We start from the raw sequence: 24,116 nt of genomic DNA, 5'->3' as shown, positions 1-24,116 counted from the left end.
ACGTCATTAGTCAGCAACATCCACCGTGGCAAAGACAAATTTCCGCACACATGTTCATGGGACCTTTCCTCCTCCATTTGCAGTCATGAATCCCTCCCTGCAATTTGTCGGTTTGATTAATGTTCGCCCTCCTTATTGTGGGCCACCTAAGATAGCCCACTCCAAATACAGTCAGAACGGGCAAATACAGTTTGCTTTCGCTAAGTTATAGTAGACACTGGAGAATTTTCTGGTGTAAAAACTAACTCTGAACTTTTATAGCTGCTGATTTGATACAGATTTTTTTAAATATGGAAAATTTTTTCATAGAAAAACCTTCCATTACGTCTTATGCAAGATATTTTCTGCACTTTACGTACCTGCTTCAGTGGGCTTTCTTCATTCCGAAAAATTATTGTACGTTAAACTCTGGTATATGTTAACTTTTAGCCAAAAGTAGTAGTACTAGATGTTAAATGTTTTACGTTAGACTGACAGAGTTTAGACATTACGAGCTGTAAAGCTAAGCTATGGTGAAAGGTTTAGGTCTAGAATAATTTGGGAATACCGTTAAATTTGTTCACATACGGGTACATCACATGACTATTAGTTGTGATGCTGAAAATCGTCATCCAGTCTGCATGTAACGAAATGTTTACTATTTTTGTTGTCTATTTCAAACTGAAGTGCGCTATAAATACTTACCATGTTACCTTAAAGTAACAGAAAACTATAAAACGTTTTGTTGTATGCAGAATGCATGGTAGCTGTAAAGTTACCATCATAGCTCGCAATATGTGAGGTACCGGTATCCCGACAAATATGTAGCCATGTTCCCAAATTGGTATCCTAAAAACAAATCTTTCACCCTAGTGTAAGTGTGAAACATAAAAATTCAACTCTGACATGCCTTTAATTGTATATGTAAACTAATGTCAGTTTCAGGAAAAGTGTCCCTGCTCTAACTGTAAGCAAATACGTAACTCAAGTTAATGTTTACCTATACGTTTGAAGTCGCCAGTCTGTCTTCTGCTGCTGTGGCTATCAGAGATACTATTAGCGGAGCCATTCGGTCTTTCACAACGTAAAACACATTAAAAATACTCCGCTGCAGGGTGAAAATTTCATTCTGGGAACCAATGATCTTGTTGCCCGCTAGCTGCCACAATGTGACCACCTGACATTACTATGGCCAATAGCCACTGGCAAATGCAATTGCAATCAGTCCAGACGCGTCCATGCAGCCGCTATGGTATTCTGCCTCGTTCTACCGCTATATGCTATAATTTGATCACATCTCTATTGGTTGCCCTCACCTAAGTGTTTCACATTTTGTCCTTTAAAAACTTGTGTGCGGTTTTTCGTGACTGACGGAACATTATCTCCCAGACCTACAAGCACTATCTTGCCCCAGGCTCTTTTGCTACAGTCCTCAGTGCCTTTTTCAGTGTATGAATTCCATTATATCAATTGTGGTTTTCTTTTCAAATGATAGATGTTTCTCTGCAGTAGATTATAATAAGGTTGTTACCTGTTTCCATCCTTGATTTATCAAATCAGTTCGTCTCCCATTATTGCGTGGAAAAGTTACTCTCATGTTGTAGGAAATGAATTGCGAGGATGAGTCAAATGGAAACCTTAAATATTTTTTAAATATTGTTTATTGTGCAGAAGTTGTACAAAGCTGTATCACTTTTCAACATAATCTCCCCCCACGCTCAATGCAAGTCCTCCAGCGCTTACAAAGTGGATAAATTCCTTTACAAAAATTTCTTTTGGTAGTCCGCGCAACCACTCGTGCACCGCGTGGCGTACCTCTTCATCAGAACGGAACTTTTTTCCTCCCATTGCGTCTTTGAGTGGTCCAAACATACGGAAATCACTTGGGACAGGGTCTGGTGAGTAGGTGGATGAGGAAGACAGTCAAAATGCAGGTCTGTGATTGTTGCAACTGTTGTACGGGCAGTGTGGGGCCTTGCATTGTCATGTTGCAAAAGGACACCTGCTGACAGCAATCCACATCGCTTTGATTTGATTGCAGGTCACAGATGATTTTTTAGGAAATCTGTGTATGATGCGCTGGTGACAGTGGTCCCTCTAGGCATGTAATGCTCCATAATGACGCCTTTTTTCGTCCCAAAAGAGTCAGGATGGCCTTCCTTGCTGATGGTTCTGTTCGAAACTTCTTTGGTTTTGGTGATGAGGAATGGCGCCATTCCTTGCTCGCTCTCTTCGTTTCCGATTGGTGGAAGTGAGCCCAGGTTTCGTCCCCCGTAACGATTCTTGCAAGGAAGCCATCACCGCCTCGTTCAAAGAGCCGAAGTAGTTCTTCACAAGTATCAACACGTCGTTCTCTAATTTCAGGAGTCAGCTGCTGTGGTACCCATCTTGCAGACACTTTGTGAAACTGGAACACATCATGCACAATGTGGTGTGCTGACCCATGACTAATCTGTAAACATGCTGCAATGTCATTCAGTGTCACTCGGCGGTTTTCCTTCACTATGGCTTCAAATGCTGCAATGTTCTGTGGAGTCACAACTCTTTGTGCCTGACCTGGACGAGGAGCATCTTCCACTGACGTCATACCATTTGCGAACTTCCTAGTCCATTTGTAGACTGGCTGCTGTGACAAACATGCATCACTGTACTGAACCTTCATTCGTCGATGAATTGATGAATTTCAATAGGTGTCACACCTTCACTACGCAAAAACCGAATAACAGAACGCTGTTCTTCCCTGGTGCAAGTCGCAAGTGGGGTGGCCATCTTTATACTGATACTGAGACAGTATGTGTGCATCTGCACTATGCTGCCACCTACAGGCCATTCTGCACTTTGTTTGTGGCACGCTTACCAACTTACAGGATAACGACGCGAAATTTCAATTTGTTATTTCAAATTTAAGGTTTTCATTTGACTCACCCTCGTAGATGCTTCAGGCCCGGTCTCGACGGAAAGGGAGCTGATAGTTGGCTGTTTCCAAGCCACACAGTTGCAAACTGTGTGTGTGTGTGTGTGTGTGTGTGTGTGTGTGTGTGTGTGTGTGTGTGTGTGTGTGTGTGTGTTCCGCATACTTCATTAAAGTATCATTTGGGAAGTTATTTTTCACTGTATTCTATGCTCCTGGATTTTCCACATGTCCTCTTGCGGTTGGGTGTGTAGAAGATACAAGAATACAGGTCGGTTTTCATCTGTGAAATTCTTTGCCTTCATAAAAAATGGAAAAGTTGAACCTGAATAGGAGTAGCATATTTCACAGAAGGAAATGTTGGTTGTAAAACGGCTGAGATATTCTGGCATAGTTAGCTCAGTAGTAGGTGGAATTAAGAATACTGGAAATGGAAGAGGTATTGTAGGGACTATTTAGATCTTCATAGATCTTGTTGGCAGTGGGTTTAGGAAGGTAGCATGGACATCCGCAGAAATTTTTCCAAAAGGGGAAAGAGACAAAACTTGTCTTTAAGGTAATTGAATTTGAGAGACTGAAAAACATATCCTGGCCCAAGAAGTAATTTGACAAGGTGCACACAGAATCAATCCCCAAAGATTGATAGTTACCTGTTTATTACTTATATGGTGGGTTACTTCAGTACCTAAATAGTAAGTACATTTAAAGATAACATGCAAAGTATGTTCATGTTGTATTAATACGAATATGGCTGCCACTCCTTGATTCAAAGATCTGAAACTACATCCTCTTATGATTAAATCTGATATCCAATGAGTTATGAAATAAAGCTAGGAAATGTTCGTAACACATTTTTCGAACTTGTGAATGTTAGTTTGAAACTGGAAATTAAAAACCTGAAGTAAGAAAGTCAGAATAACTGAGGAAACCCTGCTGCCTGCAGAGTGACATTAATACCCCTTGAAGAGGAGAAACGAGGAATAATTTTTAAGAGACTTATTCAACTTTCATTTGTAATACTTGGTTTGCTTATAAAAATCACCTGTTCACATTAAGATGTTTGTGTCTGGTGAAATATATGAACAAAATGTTCTTTTTGGTGTAGGTTAGGTAAACTGTAGCCCTGGGCCAGTACAGGACCAGATGAATGTGACAGACCTCCTAAAGCCATCCTCAAATTTGTCAGAATAAATGTTCAGCAGTGTATGGCAGCATCAACATGTAAGGTGTCCGGATTTTATAGACCTTACACGAAAATAAATTACATCAACAAAAGGCAATTTCAGTTAATCTCGTGTACTGAAAACTAACAAAACAATATCAATATATGAACTGGCATGAACAAACAAGTTAAAGTGAAACTCATTTTGGAGGTAAACCAAGCAGGTGGCTAACACCATAAACCTCCCAGTTAGCAAGAGAACGGTGAGCCACAATAATATTCTTTTTCAACGCAAAGGCTGGGACTGAGGGTAAATGGCTGCACGTCATCAGCCTCGCTAGGCTGCGACCCAGCAAGAAAAATTAAATGTATTCACCTTTAGCGAGATGGTGATTGGGTGAAGCCGTACTTGGTGAGGCAGACTCGACACGGAGGGGAGATCCCCATTACATAAAAACATTTAGAGACCTAAAATTAAGGCTGGCGTTCTCTCTCTCTCTCTCTCGTGGCAGACTACACAAGTGTGTGAAAGTAAGTGAGGGTGTTAAAGAGCTTTGCTTTCTGCAAAGTGACGACGATATTCTTCACATATCATGGTGAAAGATAGCAAAGCGGTAGTGAATTATTCCGGTGGGAATTTCTGTGGGCAAAGAATTTGTGCACATCGCTCCAACCCACAGTGAATGTGCAATAGCCGTTATTTCGACTAGGGAAAGATTAACTTTCTATGGAATGCAGGAAAGTTGCGACTGAATTCAGTCAAGGGCAGAGTAGGGAATTAGCGTTTCAGATCCATCATGTCAACAACACAGTTGCAGATGCCACTTGGTAAAGTACCATTGCTCAATAGGCCACAGTAAATGTTGTCTGGATTTTGCTGACTCCAACTTGTGCATGCTTTGATCACTGAATATCAAAAGCGAGGATACTAACATACCCTCACAGAGTACATGAGTTTTTTCATTAGTTCAAAAAAGTAAATTTATTCTCCACCAACTCAATGAACTGACCAGTTACGACAATGTAGATTTAAATGAGCTGATGAGTGATTTTTAATAATCACTTTCTTGTGATAAAAAATTTCCATGTGTAGAGATGACGATTTTAGTAATTATTTCAATATGTCCAAGAATCAAATATTTGTTATGGAGTGTCAAAAGTAATTGAACATGATTATCACCTGACCCTTGAAAACAGTTGATAAATTATATGTAGAATAAAAAAGGAATAGCTGTTCTGTCTTTCTAGAATAGATCCCAAACTTTCACTTTTATCAACTCATGCATTCTAATTCTAGGTATGTGACAGCAGCATATCTAACAATTTTATGATCTGCACCTGGTATTAGCTGACTTACAGGGCCAAGGTTATGTTTATTTAGAATGCTCGTTTGACACCCTCGACTTTACGACAGCTCAGATGTTTTGTCCATTTGCGTGCTAAGTGGTAAACAGTTTGCACACATTAGTACACTCAGTGTGCAGATACAAAGGTCAGATGTACGAAAAAGGTAATCTTCATATCTCCAGTTCCACATTGTGCAACATGCAGACAGGAACGCAGAAATCGTAACACTGAGACTCCATGTGGCCCAGTGTTGCACCCACAGACAAGGTGCCATTCCATGAAAATACATTCCTTTCGACCTGGAAATTCCCGTCTCTTCTAGCGCAGAAAATGGTATTTCCTTTTGCTTTTTTTCTTCGACTGTCATACTAAGTACAGAGGGAAAAACAATATAGCATAACTGTTCTTCAGAGATAATTAAGAGGTCTGTTACATAAAACTAATGCAGAATCAGTGTCGTGAGACTTTTCTCGACAGACCAGTGGTAAACTACTGCTGTGATTCCATTGTGCATCAAGGGGACAGGATGTCCTAATGGGAATTGGACGGTTCAGTGGCATACATACTTCCGCCATGTTTATTGGGAATTGACAATGGAATCCGTGGTCCATGCTGTGAAACTGGTTCCTTTCTGCAGCTCGCAAGGGCTGAGAGGAAGCTACAGAAAAGGAGTGAAGACATTATTTCGGCGTGGTTCTGTAACCACAGCTGGCATTGGCATAATTTTTGGCATACTTTTGCGTGAACAGTATCAGGTTATTGATAAAACTGCAATATTTTTCTTTTGGGCGGTGTTAAGTGTGCAGTTTAATGTAGCTGAGGAGAACTCCTAAAGATTAGAGAACTCTGTAACCCAAGTCTGTACTTAGATTCCAGGAAGGGCAAGTGTGCAAGCACTATGGTAGGTAGATAGGCGTCAAAAGAAAGCGAAATAGCACATTATCAAGCCAATTGAAGTAACGAAAGTCGTAAGACAAGGCAGTCTGTTTCTGCTGTGTTTCTACATTTCCATCGCATCTTCAATTTTAGTGGATACCGAAGCTCTGTCTTTTAGGGGATGCCTGAGAAAAATGCTACGTCTGTTGATAGAAAATAGAATTCTCTACATATAACAATGCGAGAATACGTGTAGTTTAATTTTTGTCGATCTACTTACATATCTTCCGGCTTTTTCAGCTTGGCTGCTCACACTCCGCCGTACAACAGTGACCTGGCGATGTATTACGCAAGCAAACACGCAGTCAATACGCTGTTGGAAGGCTTACGTAAAGATTTGGTCGCCAGGGGCAGCAAGATACGCGTTGGGGTAAGTTCGCTGCATCGGCTACCACTGCTCCTTGCAGTTTACAATTTTTGAAGTTTTGTACAAAGTGCTTATTTTTGCTGTTTACACGTTCGGGTGATACTGTAGCACTCCCACGGACCTGGATACAGGTGCCAGTGCCATTTCAAACCGTTGTCTGAAACTATTATATCTGAAAATGAGTTATGGGCTTCGACGAGATCAGCTAGAGAGCACTAGAAAGTTTACTTCGTTCTTGGCCACTCCGGCCGGCAACGTCTTTCCGGATGACTGAGTGGTTCTAGGCGCTACAGTCTGGAACCGCGTGACCGCTACGGTCGCAGGTTCGAATCCTGCCTCGGGCATGGATGTGTGTGATCTCCTTAGGTTGGTTGGGTTTAAGTAGTTCTAAGTTCTAGGGGACTGATGACCTCAGCAGTTAACTCCTATAGTGGTCAGAGCCATTTGAAAGACGTGAGCAAAACCCTTCAACTGCAATTCCAAAACAGTAGTAGGGTAAAGCGAGGCTATTCAACTCGTTTAAACTTCGTTGCATGTACCAGTCAGAGTACCTGAGCAGGGAAATCAGCTGCTAATAGTGCCTGTACACACGGTAAACTGTGTGGATACAGCTAGTCCTCATGTAACACTCCACAGATAGTCATGTGGTCAAGATTGTTGCAAATGACACTAGGGTCGCCGTTAGCTGCCTCCTCCCGTTGCGGTGCCCTCGCCCTTCTAGACCTCTTCCGGTCGCGAGTATCAGGTTTAAATGCTCCATGTTCCCTTAGTCAACGATCAATGGATTCAAAAGATCTTGTTGGCACCTTCTTCCTGGAAATCTCCCGGTACAAACGTTGAGCGCGAGTGCCATTGCTGTCAGCTGAAACATACATCAAATGGGCAGCTGCCTTCTCTGAATTTCTGTACACTGTAATTACACGAGTCAAGTATGTGATTAACTCTACGTAGTAACCAGTGTGCTTGTAAAAATTAACTGCTCTAGCCATCAGTACGAACGTTACATGTAAATAAGAAATGACGTAAGTCGCATGGTAACAGGGACATGAAAAACAGGTGGCGGTGCCCAACGAAACCAGATGTCAGCAATAGTGCATGTTCCCCATGATTCTAACGTCCTGTTCAGTGTTTCCCATCATTGAGTTGGAGAAAACTAGTTATAACCCCCACACACCTGTTCATGTAAATTTATTCCTCTGTTCGGAAGGTGTCTTGCAATTTCTGTCGTACATTTGATACACCCTGTATAATATGACAAACATTTTAAGGATCTGTCAGTACGATAAGTTAGGTACACATCTGAACACATTCCAGTATATAACAGGTCGAAATTCCTTCACACGGGCAAAGTATTAAACACTTGAAGGCAATTATGACACTATATAAAAATGGTCGTACTAATAGAAAGGCTATACCGCCCATTGTATTTGTCAGTCACAAGCATTTATCCCAAATAAACCTTTTTCGTCCTTTCGCACCCCCACACACTTCTTGAAACCATGTAGCACATTGCTGGCACTTCATCTAGAGGAGCTGCCTGTAAAAACTATATATTTCTTGTTTTATCTTCCTCGGACCATGAACCACTTGGCTTTTTGTATGCTCAGTCCATCTGAAAAGAAGCCAAGAAAACTTTCTATAGAATTTCGCAGTGAAACATCAGTTAAACTAATAATTTGACAGAGTGGAAATAGCCCCATTGGCACATATTTCGAAAGATGTGGCAAATCAGTTCTGTGGAAAACGCCAGCGATAGTTGACACACACACACACACACACACACACACACACACACACACACACACACACACTGCATGACCTACATTATTACACAAGTAACAAGAGTTTAAAATTTAACATTTTGTGCATGGTGCGCCTTATTTTGTTAGGCATAATGCTTTAATTATGGCACTAATCCATCACAGTTCGCTTACCTCTGGAGTTTGTTCTGCTGTCCCGTCAATTTAACGGAAAACACTTTCACTACAACCACATGACAGATGCTGGCACACGCTGAAGGCAAAACTACCTCGCATCTGTGAGGAACTAGCGCACTCTTGCGACATTTATTTCAGCTGAATTAGCCCTGTGAGTGGGTAGTGCCTCTATACCCTAAGTGAATCGGTCCATAGTTTACGGGCCTCAGTCCATTTGAGTGCACTCACAGCAAAATAAAGTTTAAATCCTTTAGAATGCCTTGCCAATTTATTAAAAAAATTGTCCGTTGTTAATCATATGTATGCTAAATATTATTTTGTAACCTCTATTTGATGTCCAGACGTCTAGTGTGACTAAATAGATGTTAAACTGACGCCTTTCTGCATGAATTTATTAACCGTTGACTATAGTTCCGTCAGAATACACAGAAATACTTAATACAAATTGAGAGTACAGAATAAATTACGATGTTGTATACTTCTTAGCCATCATTGTTCAGGAAGGCTTAATCATGTAGCCCTAGCAGTAACTTTCTCAATATTATCACCTACGTGATAACTTCATTCCCAATAAAATGCCTGGCAGAGGGTTCAGTAAACCACCTTCAAGCCGTCTCTCTACCATCCACTTTCGAACGGCGCGCGCGAAAAACGAGTACTTAAATTTTTCTGTGCGAGCCCTGATTTCTCTTACTGTATCGTGATTATTTCTCCCTATGTAGGTGGGTGCCAACAAAGTTTTCGCAATCGTAGGAGAAAACTGGTGGTTGAAATTTCATGAGATCATCCCGTCGCGACTAAAAACTCCTTTGTTTTAAAGATGGCCACTCCAATTGACATACCACGTCTGTGGCACTATCTCCCCTACTTCGTGATAATACGAAACGAGCTGTCGTTCTCTGTACTTTCTCGATGTCATCAATCAGTCCCACCAGATGCGGATCCCACACCGCACAGCAATACTCCAGAATAAGGCGGACAAGCATGGTGTAAGCAGTCTCTTTAGTAGATCTGTTGCACTTCCTAAGTGTTCTGCCAGTGAATAGCAGTCTGGTTTGCTCTACCCACAACATGATCTAAGTGATCGTTCCAATTTAGATTTGTAATTGTAATCCCTAAGTATTGAGTTCAATTTACAGCCACTTTTCGCTCCATACAGATATCTTATCTAAATAATTTTGCAATTAGTTTTGGTCAACCGACTTTACATGACGGTAAATAACAGCATCATCTGCAAATAATCTAAGATGGCTAATAAAATTGTCTCATACGTCATATAGATCAGGAACAATAGAGGGCCTATAACACTTCCTTTGGGAACACCGGATATTACTTCCGCTTTACTTGATGACTTCCTATTACTACGAAATGTGATCTTTCTGATAGGATATCACGAATCCAGTCGCCCAATCGAGGCGATATTCCATGGGCGCACAGGTCTGTTAGAAGACGGTTGCGATGAACGGTGTCGAAAGCCTTCTGGAAATCTAAAAATATGGACTCAATTTGACATCCCCTGTCGATAGCACTCATTACTTCATGAGTATAAGGAGCTAGTTGTTTCAGAAAAACGATATTTTATGAATCCGCGCTAATTGAGTGAATAAATTGTTTTCTTAGAGGTAATTCATAATGTTCGAATTAAGTATACGTTCCAAAACCCTACTGCAAGTCGACGTGATATGGGCGTATAATTCAGCGGATTACTCCTATTTCCCTTTTTGGGTATTGGTGTGACTTGAGCAGTTTTCCAGTCTTTAGGTACGGATCTTTCTGTGAGCGAGCGATTGTATATAATAGCTAAATATGGAGCTATTGTATCAGCATACTCTGAGATGATCCTGACTGGTATAAAATCTGGACCGAGGCCCTTGGCTTAAGTGATACATGGTTTTCTAGAGCTTGGTCAGCTATCGTTTAAATATGTAGTTATTCTACATGTTAACGACAGGAATCAAATGGTTCTAGCACTGTCGGAGAAATGAGAACCTTTGTTGGTAAAACTGATAAGTAGTTAACTTCCCTTTTTACTTTTTTTTTCTTCAAGCTCTGCATAGCTTGGCGCCCATTATTGCTTAAACTGGTTCAGTATCTGATCTGGCTGCTCTCTATGTGAATATCGTGAAAGTTCAGATCTGTCCATTGCCCACATTTCTATCCATGATGCAAAAAATACGTACTTCCAAACCATGTGCTGCTCCTAGGTAATTTCCAGAGATAGTTTTTATAGCTGATTAATAGTTCTGTTTTCGATAAGTACAAAAAATGAACGTTCTTCAGTTGAGGACTAAGAGGGCATCTGTCGAAATAATTTGGAAAAGCACCTAAACTGGGCTGAAATCTCGCAAGTTTAGAAACCATCAGTTTTGCCAACAATGCTATCGGTTTCATTTTGATTTTTTATCTTTGTGATAAAATTCTCAAACTTATTTAATTTGCAGGCGATTTCTCCTGGGCTGGTGAAGACTGAGATTTTCTCTCATTCAAAGAAAATAACTTCAGACATCTTCAACGTAGCGCCTTGTCTTGAAGCAGAAGATGTCGCAAATGCCGTAGTTTACATGTTGTCTCAACATCCGCGTGTACAGGTAAATGATAGAAATAGAGTATTTGTAGCTTCTATTACTGTGCTAATGTCCATATCTTCCACAAACTGTCTTTAAATTTTAATAAGCTCATCGTCCTTGGTGCCTTAGCATATCAGGCGTTAAATATGAGCACAAGAAACTTTAATTATGAGTAACATAACTGTGAATTGTAAATGGTATATAGTGACAAAATATTTGCATCCCATGCACATTTGGAATGTTAATCTCCAATAGCAGTTCAGTGCTATTAAGTTTTGAGACTAGTCATTCTTTCTCGTCACATTGTACTGCAATATGATCACATCAGACACTTGACTGACTTTGATACTGTCTTCATTTCTTAAATAAAACATAAATCACGTGTATTTGATGTGATGTGAAACACGGGTCTGAATGAGCATAATGGCCACCCTACTGTCATGGAAAAAGCATTGCATCTTTAAGTGACATGTGACATGTCACAAAATCTGTACTAGAAATATGCACACTGCCATGCTGATTTTGATGAGAATGCTACAAATTCCAACTACAGTAGGAAAGAAATGGTGTTTCGTGGACTGAGAACATATAGCATGGAGAGGGTGAGCCTCTACATATACCGACGTTCAGACGGTTAGCACATGTATATGCCAAAAGCAATGGCAAGCTGCCTGTGTTGGAAGCTTGTGATGATCCAAGAGCATAAATTCTGATGGCAAGTTCCAGAAAAGAGAAACAAAAGTACATATGTAAGACAAATTACACAGAAATATTCTGCTAACCATTACTGAAAGCAGTATAGTGTTTCCATTTATTTTATAGCAGACTATTGATAATCCATGAACAGTGCCCTGAATCCAAAACCATGCATTTTAATAACTGTCCAATACTGGTAAACTGCATGCTCAATTACTGTAGTAAAGTCAATTATCTTCGATTACAGCAGTTATTTTTTGCAGATGTAATGCAAGAGCTTATGCACGATCTAACCTGAGGGGAGGGGGACTCGTATCACTGTTACGGAAGAGGGGTGGAAGGAACAAAACATGATTTCTTATAAAATAAAAATCAGAACTGTGGATACACTGTTTTGTTAAGCACCAGGCATACTGTTACCAGTTCAGATTAGGTTCCTACCTCATACAGTGTACTCCAGTACATGTTTTTCAGGTTTATACATATTATTTTGCTGCCAGGCATGTAACTGATATACACGTCCAGTACTTTGACATTGGCTGATAACATTATAAGAAACATCATAAATTGAAGATACAACCATATTGAAAGCATGTAGAATCCACAACCATCTAGCATTTTCAGTTGCAAGAATAGTGGCAAATAGCAATACATCCTGACTTTTCACAAACAGCTCTGGTACACTGACAAGTCAATATTTGTGACATGTTCTGGCTTTCTTCCAGTGACACTGGATTTAGTCTGTTAATTGGGGCAGGAGAATTCTGTATGTGAAGGTAATAAAATTTAGCATCTCCTGCAGTGGGAGATATGGAGGGCAGCTGGCAGCTGTTGAGTGTACTCTTGCATTATTACCTGATTAGATGAGAAGCTATACTTAATGCACAGTAGCAATGTTTATATCAAACTGTACAGTCCTCGTGTAAAATATTCACTGGAGACAGGCAGCAAACATGCCATCACACCTGTGAAAGGCTGTCGAAATGTGGAAGGCATCAAACTAAGTATCTACAGATTTGGTGCTCTTGTGGAACACATCAAAAGAAGTGGTGGTAGGTTAACATTATTTCATACAGCTAGTTGCATTCATTACTGAAGTCTGTAACTAGTGGTAGTAGTTACCATCAGTGAAACATTTGAAAAAGAAATGAAGATTTACTTCTGTAGCTATGCTCAGCAAGCCACAGTGTCGGAGGATACATCTGGTACACTGCATGTTTCTCACTTTACCATTACTCACAAATGGTGTGTAAGAATGACTGTCAACAAAGCTTCTCCCCATTTGCTTCACCTAGTTCTCAACCCAGCAAGCCAACTCCCTCAGTGCTGAGCACCTAAGGGATGGCAACATTAGTACTTTGACCCACGTAGTCTACCATCAATTAAAAATACATTCATTTACACCACAGCTGCCACCCATTCCACAACAGTTACATACAGCCTAGCCACCCAGGGCTGTTGTCATTGCAGTGAAAGCAGTGCCTCACCAAATGTCAAGGATCTCGTGGAGGCCTTCAGACCAAAATTACCCTCACAACTTTGTCCAGCCATCCTCATACGAGGTGCATTAAAGTTCTCTAAGGCCTCCAATTTTTTTCTCTGGACTGGAAAGAGATAGAAACATGCGCATTGTTTTAAAATGAGGCCGCGTTCATTGTCAATACGTCCCAGAGATGGCAGCACCGTACGGCAGATGGAATTTTACCGCCAGCGGCGAGAATGAGAACTGTTTTAAATACTTGAAATGGCGACGTTTTCCTTACTTGAACAGCGTGCAATCATTAGTTTCTGAATTTGTGTGGTGTGAAACCAACTGAAATTCGACAGTTGAAGGAGACATGTGGTGATGGAGTTATGGATGTGTCAAAAGTGCGTTCGTGGGTGCGACAGTTTCATGAAGGCAGAACATCGTGTGACAACAAACCGAAACAACCTCAGGCTCGCACAAGCCAGTCTCACGACATGATCGTGAAAGTGGAGAGAATTGTTTTGGGGATCGCCGAATGACTGTTGAACAGATCGCCTCCAGAGTTGGCATTTCTGTGGGTTCTGTGCACACAATCCTGCATGACGACCTGAAAATGCGAAGTGTCATCCAGGTGGGTGCCACGAATGCTGACAGACGACCCCCATGGCTGCCCGTGTGGCATGTTGCCAAGCAATGTTGACGCACAGCGACAGCATGAATGGGACTTTTTCGTCGGTTGTGACAATGGATGAGACGTGGATGCCGTTTTTCAATCCAGAAACAAAGCGCTAGTCAGCTCAATGGAAGCACACATTCACCGCCACCAAAACAATTTCGGGTAACCGCCAGTGCTGAAAAAATGGTGTCCATGTTCTGGGACAGCGAGGGCGTAATCCTTGCCCATTGCGTTCCAAAGGGCACTACAGTAACAGGTGCATCCTACGAAAATGTTTTGAAGAACATATTCCTTCCTGCACTGCAACAAAAACGTCTGGGAAGGGCTGCGCGTGTGCTGTTCCACCAAGACAACGCACCTGCACATTGAGCTAACGTTACGCAACAGTTTATTCGTGATAACAACTTTGAAGTGATTCCTCATGCTCCCTACTCACCTAACCTGGCTCCTAGTGACTTTCGGCTTTTTCCAACAATGAAAGACTCTCCCCATGGCCACACATTCACCAGCTGTGCTGCTATTTCCTCAGCGATTTTCCAGTGGTCAAAACACTCCTAAAGAAGCCTTCGCCGCTGCCATGGAATCATGGCGTCAGCGTTGTGAAAAATGTGTACGTCTGCAGGGCGATTACGTCGAGAAGTAACGCCAGTTTCATCGATTTCGGGTGAGAAGTTAATTAGAAAAAAATCGGAGGCCTTAGATCTTGAATGAACCTTGTACAATGAATTGGGACCACTATACTTCAGACCTACTTCATCACCCACCCTCATGATGGCCTTGCTGCAATCAAATTTGAGCTATAGATGTTACTAGTTTTACATGAAGTATAACACACAATAAAGGACTGAAGTTTAATCACAAAACTATCATTCTTGAGTCCATGGACAGTGTGGCTCTAATTGAAGTTTGATATTATTTTCTTGCATACCCCCCCCCCCCCCTGCAGTTTGGTTCAACTTCATATGGGAAAGAGTTGTTTATAATTTCAGCTCAGCACGTAAGGACAAGGGGAAACCCTTGATCCATTTGAGGTATTGAAAAAGTCGAAAAATTAAATATTGTCTTGAATAGCTAATTGACCAATAATGTAAATGTAAATAAACTTAATTAGTACTGTTTTGTACTAACTTCGTTAGTAGAATGTATAAAGCTGCTATTTAAGAAGTCAGATACAAGAAAATCCTACTTCCTTTTAAAAATTATTCTTTGTGGTTCTTTTATTTCCTGAAAACGGTAAACATATATAGTATTAAGCACATACAGCTTTTGTAGTGTAATAGTCAGAGTGTGACTCATCTCATTTACAATTTTCAGTTTAATAATTCAGTGTAAAACATTGATGAAATCTGAATTTTCTCATTTTCTGAGACGTGAAGGGTGATGGGTTAAAAACCATTGAACAGCCAAGATAGCATAAAATATTTTATGCTATCTTAGCTGTTCAATGGTTTTTAACAACTGACAATAATTGGCATCACACTCCAGATGCTCTTACAGAACTTGTCATTCCAATTCGGTCAAAACTATTATTTTAGGCCTATTACAAAATGTCGATATTTTCTGGAAGTTGACAAATTCCTGTTTGATTCCTTTGTTTTAATCTGATGTTTCTACCTCAAGGCTGAAGACTTAGACCAATGTAATTTCTGATATGGAGACTACTTAGGCCTGAAGACAGGCAAGATGACAGAACATGATTTATGTACTACAAATTATTTTTACAGTTCTCAATTTTGACAAACCTCAGACATTGAGTGGAGACACAATATTTACAAAATTTATAAATATAAAATCCAAATACTACAGTGGAGGCACATGGTACTCTACATTCCTTCTTGTGGTCGTAATTCATACTTAACACAAACATTTTTAACCAACAAACAGCTTTCACCACCCACTTAACATGGACAGCCCCTAGAGCACAGAATGATTCTCATTCAGATTGTGCTGAAATGAGACACCCAGTTAAAGCTCAATTTTTAATATCCTCCCTAGGGCACTGTCTGCTTAAGTATCTCCAATGTGTAGAATTAGGCATATTAACCCTTCTGGGTTACATTTACCTGGAATTTATTTCAATTATATGCAAGCTTAGTGTAGGGTTTTTAAGACTGTAATCAGATGCATGTTTCTGCAGTCTAAATTTCTCAACTACTACTAAGTATGATTTAATTTTTTACACCTGCAATGTAAAGACAAGGGATCATTTTGTAAAACATTCTCGATAACACACACTCAAATACTGCACAGCCTGATGGTATGGACATTACGGACATAAGGATTCAACTTAAGCCACACCTGAACAGCTTGACACACAAGACGGCCAAATACAATTTGAGTGAAGTATTGTGCTTTCCTCTGAACATGTCCCATTGAAGACATATTGACAGCTACAATGCTTCTAAGCTCAGAGCAACTGAGAAATGCCTTTGTTTTAGGCTGCCAGTTTGATAGCCCAGAAATAGTGGCAGGTGCCGCTATGGGAGACAGATCAGCTGCCAATTACCATGTTCCATGATAGCCACTGTGAGGGACTTTCCAAAGCAAAATCAGGTAGCTTGGCACCTTATACAACGACTAGCATGGAAGGTAACCCAGCATTTCACTGATTTGGTGATTTTGCAAAAAATAGCTCACAAATAACAAAAATGGTACAATGGTCAATTCCACTCCATGGAAAAAGTGGGCAAGGGGAAGAATGGAACAAACTAAACAGAGGGAGCCTCAAAAAGTATGAGGATTCTGGGATCAGTCACTGTGGGGCAAAGAATTGATCCCCACAGGATTTTGTTAAAAAGTTTCAGCAGATTATAGAGTTCACTTTTTGGGAGTCACATTTGGAGATGATTGGATGAGCATTATGAGACCTATGAGAGATCATTCTCACGTGAATGAAGTTGTCGACGAGATCATTTTAGGAGATTGTCATGTCATGCCAAGTGACACACTCTTTTGCATAAATTCTGATTTTAGGCATGTTGGCCAATTTTCTACTCAGTTATCAGACTTTCAATCTGATACCAAAATTCTGATGTCTGTTCTCACTTTGAAACACTCACTTCCTATTTCATGTCAGATGGTCTTTCTTGCAGCCTGATGCTTGAATCTTTAAGCAGCTCGTTCCCTCATTTGGCTTAAACTTTAAGGTACAACTTTGATGTCTCCTCTGCAGTCTAATTACTGCAGACATGCGTGTGTTGAGAGCTAGTGAGTGTTTACCGCAATGATGACAAAACCATGTTGGCCATTGGTGTTTTACCTGGAGAATGATTAGGCTACAAGTGAACATTAAGGAAGATGTTAGACGACTCTTAGCATAGTCCATAAAACGTGGTGGCTGTAAAATAAAAACTAGGATTTTTTAAAGTGTGCTATATGAGAACCACCATAATGCAAATGTTGCTTCTATACTAAAGAGGAAATAGTGAAAATGTTCTAGCAGTGCTTCATCTGTAGCATGTAATAACATGTAATTTGAAATTCCCCACAGTTCATATTAATTACAAGAGTTAATTGTAATCACTTTGACAAATGCAGCAAAAAGGCACTGTCCTAAAATGTTGCTGGTTGCTTTACTACTAAACTCAATTTATTACTCTTAGGATGTTTAGTCTATGATGGGTGAAATGCACAAATTTTTTTTCCCTATAGAGAAATTTCGTTGAAGTAAATTGTTCAGAAATTTTGTGATCAGATATGGAATTTATTTGCTGCATTTCCTGACAACTACACTTGTCTTAAGTAAACTTTTTGTTCCAGGTTCACGATATTATCATTAATGCTACAGGTATGCCATAGATGAGGCAGCATGTCTTTCTGGAAATTTCCTTGGTTACAAAAGAAGCATTAGTAAAGGAACTTCAGTCAACGAAATTAGCAGTCTCCTGTGCTTATTTTGCTTATGTTAGACAAACAGCTTAAGCTTTTTATTGCTCCATCCCTGTCTGAAGTCATCAGTGAAACAGAAGTTACGGTGTTCTATGGAAAAATCACTCAGACTGTACATGGTACCTGGTAGTTAAAACGATATCCTACTGTGCTATATAAATTACTATAGTAAATTGGTCCTGAGCACAACATGTAATTTAAGTAGTATGCACCAATGTCAAATGAAAGTGAAGTCAGGAAGTGCTAACTATTGTAATTGTCTTAATGTCTCTTAATAAACTATTGTTACTGGTCAACAAGCATTGAGACCTTCATTTCAATCATAAGTGACAAGAGATGAATTGTGACAGTCTACTGGTATTGCCCTTATAAAGACATAACATACTTAGAATTTTATAGGTTGTCATAACTAGTTGAAAGACAATCACAAGTAAGAGTAGAGGCACCTAAGACTTAAATCTTCTTACTTGCAACAATACTCTGCACAACAGAAGACGCTTAAATACGAGAAATAATCTTGCTGTGTTCAGTGTGTCCTTATCCATAGCGACAGTACTATACTGTGAAATGTTACCTGGTGTTAAACTATGTTAAACATGTGGGAAATAATGAGCACAATCTATGGGGACGTCATAATCAAAGGTATAGCTGTATTTTTCAATAAGATATAAACACAAACTAATGCACTTCGTATCAGTACCTCATAACTCCAAACATTGCTAGCCCCCTACATGCTGTTACAAAAATATAACCTACATCCCAATTGGCGACTGGTATCAATGTCTGATAGTAACAAGAAAGTTGAAGGCTCATAACATACCTACGAAAACATTTTATTTGAACTATGGTGTGGAAATGCAGGCCCTTCGGCGTGGATGAAATATCCCGGTGTGCATCACACAATTACATGTGCAACCACTGAAAAACGCAAGTTAACAATTGAATTCCATGACCTGCAGCATTTTCAATCGCTTTCCTCACAAAGCGAAGAGAGGATACCTCTAAACAGAAAAGTAATAATGTACATAGTGTTCCATCCAGAGAGAAATCAGGGACAGAAATTTGGACAACAAATTTCACTTCAGCTCCAAATCAACCTCTATTTGTAAATGGTACATGCTGAAGAAACACTGCAAACAATTCGTACAGTGTGGCCCAAACAGTGACTACTACACTGGACAAAAATCTGTCAAATTTGCATGACAAATGATTTTCGAAAATCCAGTACTAACATACAAACCTATCCTGCGTCCTTACGTGTCTGATTAGAATGCACAAAGGCGTTTAAGGTAATAAAACACGAACTTGACTGCAAAAAAATTAAAAACTGCATGAATTGTGCCTTGAAGAGGAAAATTAATTCATATCACTCAACCACACGGCAACCATCTGCAGTTACTTCACTGAGGTGCAGGAAACCGCACTAAGGTCTTTGAGATGCACGTCCACGAAGCTCTTGCTAAGCGATTGATACTGAAATAGGAGCTAATTTAGTTACGTTTCACACTAGGGCATTTACTTTTCTAGGCTATCTATTGAATGTTTCGCTTTTCTGAGAATATTTATGTTGAAAAGAAAATATTTTGTAGAGGGCGGTAGTCGTTAGTTGTGTTTATATATAGACGTTATTTCGTGAGTAGATCTTTTTGGCCAGACTTAGCGGTTCAAAGTTAAATTTGTCTTCCATACAGTGTTTATGTAGTTACTTAAACCTTTCTAAAGTAGGTTTAAAAGTTTGTTTACATTAACGTTTAGTTACGTATTAGTGCACGTTACACAACTTCAGTGCTCTTGAGCCACGTTATTGTCTGCGTTCGTATAAATATTTTCATTAAACCGTATGTGAAAAATGTGGTGGTTGCTGTAGAAACGTGAAGGAGTGGTGTTTTGCGAAGACTGTAGGTTATGGTTTCATTGGGGCGAATGTAGCAGTGAGGAAACTGAGGTAAATAATGAGCTCTTCTATACCAATGCAGGTTATGTAGATAGGACAGAAAATCGCTGAACAAAATTTGTGCCCTTAAGGCTGGACTAGAAAACGTAAATTTGTAATTATGTAGACTGTGCTGGGAAAAGGTAGCAAGCAAAAGGTTAAAAGTGAACTTTCAAACTTTTTTAAATTGTTATTAAACCAGTTTGGCTTGCTATCTGAACTAATGAAGGGCCTCAGATGTACCTGAATGTAGGTTGAAGCAGAATATTAGCTTAAAGAAAACACAGGTTGGTATCAAATCAGAATAGAAAAGAATTCTTCTGCTTCTAGGTAGCAGTCAGGAGGGTTGTAGGCCACCAGCTTCAGGAGAAATTAGATGCAAGGTACCAGATCACAAGTTTTTTGAAACAAAGTGCTAGCCTCAGCCAGTTGACAGAAAGCTTGTCAGCTATGCAGGGACTTGGAGAAGGAATGTCTGGTAATTATGCTTGGAAACAAGAAACAGCCTGACTCTGAATCCAACATACAGTATTAGGACTGACCTGGAAAAATAGTAGCAGAAATCTCACAAATGTGGAGTTTGGAGGTCTTTCAGCACCATGATCGGCCATGGGTAACCACTGCTTAAGGCATATTAACATTGAGCTTAACAAGATGCTCGAGACACCTGCAAAATCTCAAGTATTCTTCCAGTTAATGCTGTCAGTAGGTGGGGATACACTATATATGACCTGAACCTACATAGGATTGTTACATAAATTAAAACTATATGGTATGAATGGAACAGCATTGGAGTAGTTTACATCATATCTCCAGAACAGAAAGCAAAATGTTTCTTCATATGGTTTAAGTGATTTAAGAAAGTATGCCACTTCACCTAACTGGGGTAAATTACATTAGGTGTTACACAGGTTCGATCATGGGTCCCCTTCTGTTCTTGACATGTCAATGACCTTCTTTCTTATCTGAAACAAGAAACTAAACGGACAGTTTGCTGATGATACAAGTGTTACTAACCCAGTAAAAGAAACTCCATTAGAAAATGATACAAATGTCTTTGGAAAAGTTATTTGTGGCCTTGCTCATAACTTTGAAAAACACAATACATCCAATTTTCTACTTCAACAGAAGTCAGTATCCAGGGTAGAGCATACCATGTTGTGTGTACATACAGATGAGAATGTAATTGAAGGATTCATATTTTGGGTCTCCTAAAGCAACTAGGGTGAGCAACTTTCGCAATCGGAATGATTATCAATTTTAAGGGTATAGAAATTGGTAAGCTAACATCTTTGCATACTTCCTCTCTCTCTGATGTCATAGAGAATATTTTGTGGTAACTAAACGTGCAGGCAAAAAGTATTCACTGCTCAAAAGAAAGTGCTTAAAATGTGTTGGGCTCATAGTTGCACATCTTGTATGCATCAGTTTGAAAGGTTATGAATTCTTCAAACAGCCTCTCAATAAATCAGAAAGGAAGGAAAAGATAAGTTTAATTCTATCTTTGGCGAAGAAAGGGCAAAATATGCTGCTGAAAAGTTTTAGATACATTACAAAATTAAATGTCTGACAGACCACAGTAATAGTTTCAAAAATAAATTGAAATCATATCTCCTTGACTATTCCTATTGAAGAATTCATCTGTGGCATATGAGTAAATAAATCCATAGGTATAATACACGCATTTTGTGCTAGTGGAGGGAATGGAGTAGGTAATAAAATTTTTGAGCTAAAAAAAAAGCACCTAGATTAATGTGTGCATTTCTTATGCACTTGACATGTTGTACATCATAAGTTACTGTGAGATTGATCAATGGAACATGTACCTAAACAGGGTTGCTGTATGTAATTCTTCATGCTTTCCCGGCGATCTGTTGACATTTTGGATATTCGGGAATCGAGCCGGATGTTCGCGGCGTTCTCGCACGATATTTCAACAGCGTGCCTCGCTGTCTTCTTCAGGTGCTACCTGAGACTGGTCCTTGGTTCGATCGAGTCCAGACGCGGCTACATTGTCCCTCTCTGGTCGCCGGTGTTCCCTCCGCCGTCCGCGCCCGGCCTGGCCGTCCTCTGAAGTAGAGTTCTTGATCTGGGGTGTGTCAGATCTGGTCTCTAATCACAACCACAACCGTTGAGGACGGCAAAACGGGCGCAGACGGCAGTGGGAACATCCGCGACTGGAGGGGTCCGTTGAAGCAGTCTGGCGGGCGCGGACCACAGATGGAACACTCGACGCGGTGCGGACCGATTAGGGAACGCCCACCTCCTACCAGGCATAAATACTGGACTCGATCGACCCAAGGACCGAAAAGCCAAGCAGTCGTATTTACAAAACGACTGCTTCCACCTGATCTTGAGCCGGTCACGATCGCGGGAGGCCCCGTCTCATGGAGCAAGACCACTAAGTTTCTCGGGGTTACCCTCGATCAGAGGCTGACGTGGCGTCCCCACGTTCAGGATATAAAGGGTAGAGCTATAGGACATCTACGGACCCTATACCCTCTACTTTACCCGACCTCGACGCTTCCCCTCCGCCAAGGCATCACCCTGTACCTGGCACTGGTCCGTCCAGTGCTGGAGTACACAGCTGTGGTGTGGGGCAATGCAGCCGAGACACACATGGCTGAGCTCCAGAGGGTTCAGAACCGGGCACTTCGCCTCACTCTCCGGTTGTCATGGCGCTACCCAACAGCCCAATTACATGAGCAGACCGGGATCCCGCTGCTCAAGGAGAGATTTCGTCAAATGGCAAGACAGTTCTACCAGGAGACCAATAGTTCACAGAACAGGCTCATACAGGCACTGGGCCACAGCATCCAGCTCAGGCCAACCACACGTTGGCCTGACCTGTTGCGAGCCTAAAATCTCGTAATAGTCAAAGGATGCCACGCATCGCAAGGCCAGTTCAAAATTCAGTTCCCTAAATGCCACAAGTCATGTTCTGCAGGAATAGCGCTAGACGCTCACCCTGCTCGTAAGGAAAGAGTGAGTGACCCAAGGACCAGTCTAGGGTAGCACCTGAAGAAGACAGCGAGGCACACTGTTGCAATATCGTGCGAGAACGACGCGAACATCCGGCTAGATTCCCGAATATCAAAGATGTCAGGGTTGTTGTATGTCTGTATGCCGCTAGGTTTTGAAAACATGTTCCTCTGTTGCCAGAAATGGGCACTATAGGCAATTTTCTGAAGTTTGCAGCAGCCTTAACTTAATCTAGTTCCAGTCAACAACAAAAATCTCATCAAAATTTGTTACATTGGAAACTAAAAGATGATCATCAAACACTGAAGTTGAAAAGTAATACATTCATCAATGAATTACATTAAAAAGTATTATGTTCTTCACCCACCTTCACTGTGGCCACTTTTATTTTATCAAGGGGAAAGTCTCAGATATCGCCAACCAGCTCCGTTCATATTTGGCAAGTCTCTTGGGTACAACCTAAAATGAAATCCCCCTAAGTTATCCTGGCTCATTACCCACCCATGATGCACAAATGACTCAAATAATGGTATCAAAAGATAACTGAGGCATTTTTCGTCATTTATGGAGTCTGAAAAACACATCTTGATAAAAACAAGTGATGGACATGTGGCCTGTGTGCAGAGAACCTGTCAAATTCACAAATATACTGTGGTTTTTAAACAACTTTCTGTGCCAGAATTGATAGAAATAGGTTGGTTAATGCAGTAAGTTAATAAGGAAAGTTAGGTCACTTTACAATGGCTCCTCCACTCAATTGTTTGAGGATTGGTTTTATAGAACTTACTGCATAAACATTTGTAGTAAATATAAAGGACCACTAACTTCTGGTCTTGGCAAAACATTATTCGTTCTGCAGGTTCAGTGGAAAACAGCTTGCTTTACATTCAGAAACATTCTTTTCCTGTAATTTTGATATGTATCACAAACATAACATCTGAAAAACAGAACTGTCCCTTTGTGCCCTAATGTAAAGCAAATTTTTAATGGGGTACCAAATGCTCCATTTTTTCTGGCCCTATACTTGTCAATTTTAACTTCGTTGTTAATTCTCTTTGGGTTTTTTGTGAGAGCTTTGCTTGATACATTTTTCATACATTTTTGCTGAGATCCAGGTGCAGCTTGAATGTTCAAGGGAACACTGTCAGCTGTCACGTAATAAGTGTTCTTGGCACTTGAGCTGCAATGAGTGTGTAAAGTCAACTTAGAAATTATGTAAAAAATATAAGCAAATGTTCAACAAGGTTGAAAAAGAAGCCAAACGACG

At 40.4% G+C, this 24,116-nt stretch overlaps 2 protein-coding genes across 4 annotated transcripts in view; both read left to right on the top strand.

Annotated features, from left to right (window-relative positions):
- Positions 1-24,116, top strand: part of LOC126456997 (dehydrogenase/reductase SDR family member 11-like) — a 604,547-nt gene that overhangs the window by 327,575 nt on the left and 252,856 nt on the right. The window lies entirely within an intron of this gene.
- Positions 1-24,116, top strand: part of LOC126457001 (farnesol dehydrogenase-like) — a 222,571-nt gene that overhangs the window by 29,990 nt on the left and 168,465 nt on the right. The window contains exons 4-5 of the mRNA XM_050092968.1: positions 6,576-6,705; positions 11,081-11,227. Of these exons, the coding sequence (XP_049948925.1) occupies positions 6,576-6,705; positions 11,081-11,227 (277 nt within the window). The remainder of the gene's footprint in view (positions 1-6,575; positions 6,706-11,080; positions 11,228-24,116) is intronic.

The sequence above is a fragment of the Schistocerca serialis genome, chromosome 2 (assembly GCF_023864345.2).
Source record: "Schistocerca serialis cubense isolate TAMUIC-IGC-003099 chromosome 2, iqSchSeri2.2, whole genome shotgun sequence".
In the NCBI taxonomy this organism is placed as follows: domain Eukaryota; kingdom Metazoa; phylum Arthropoda; class Insecta; order Orthoptera; family Acrididae; genus Schistocerca; species Schistocerca serialis.
The sequence above is the reverse complement of the archived record's forward strand: the minus strand, read 5'-3'. Positions and strand labels throughout refer to the sequence as shown.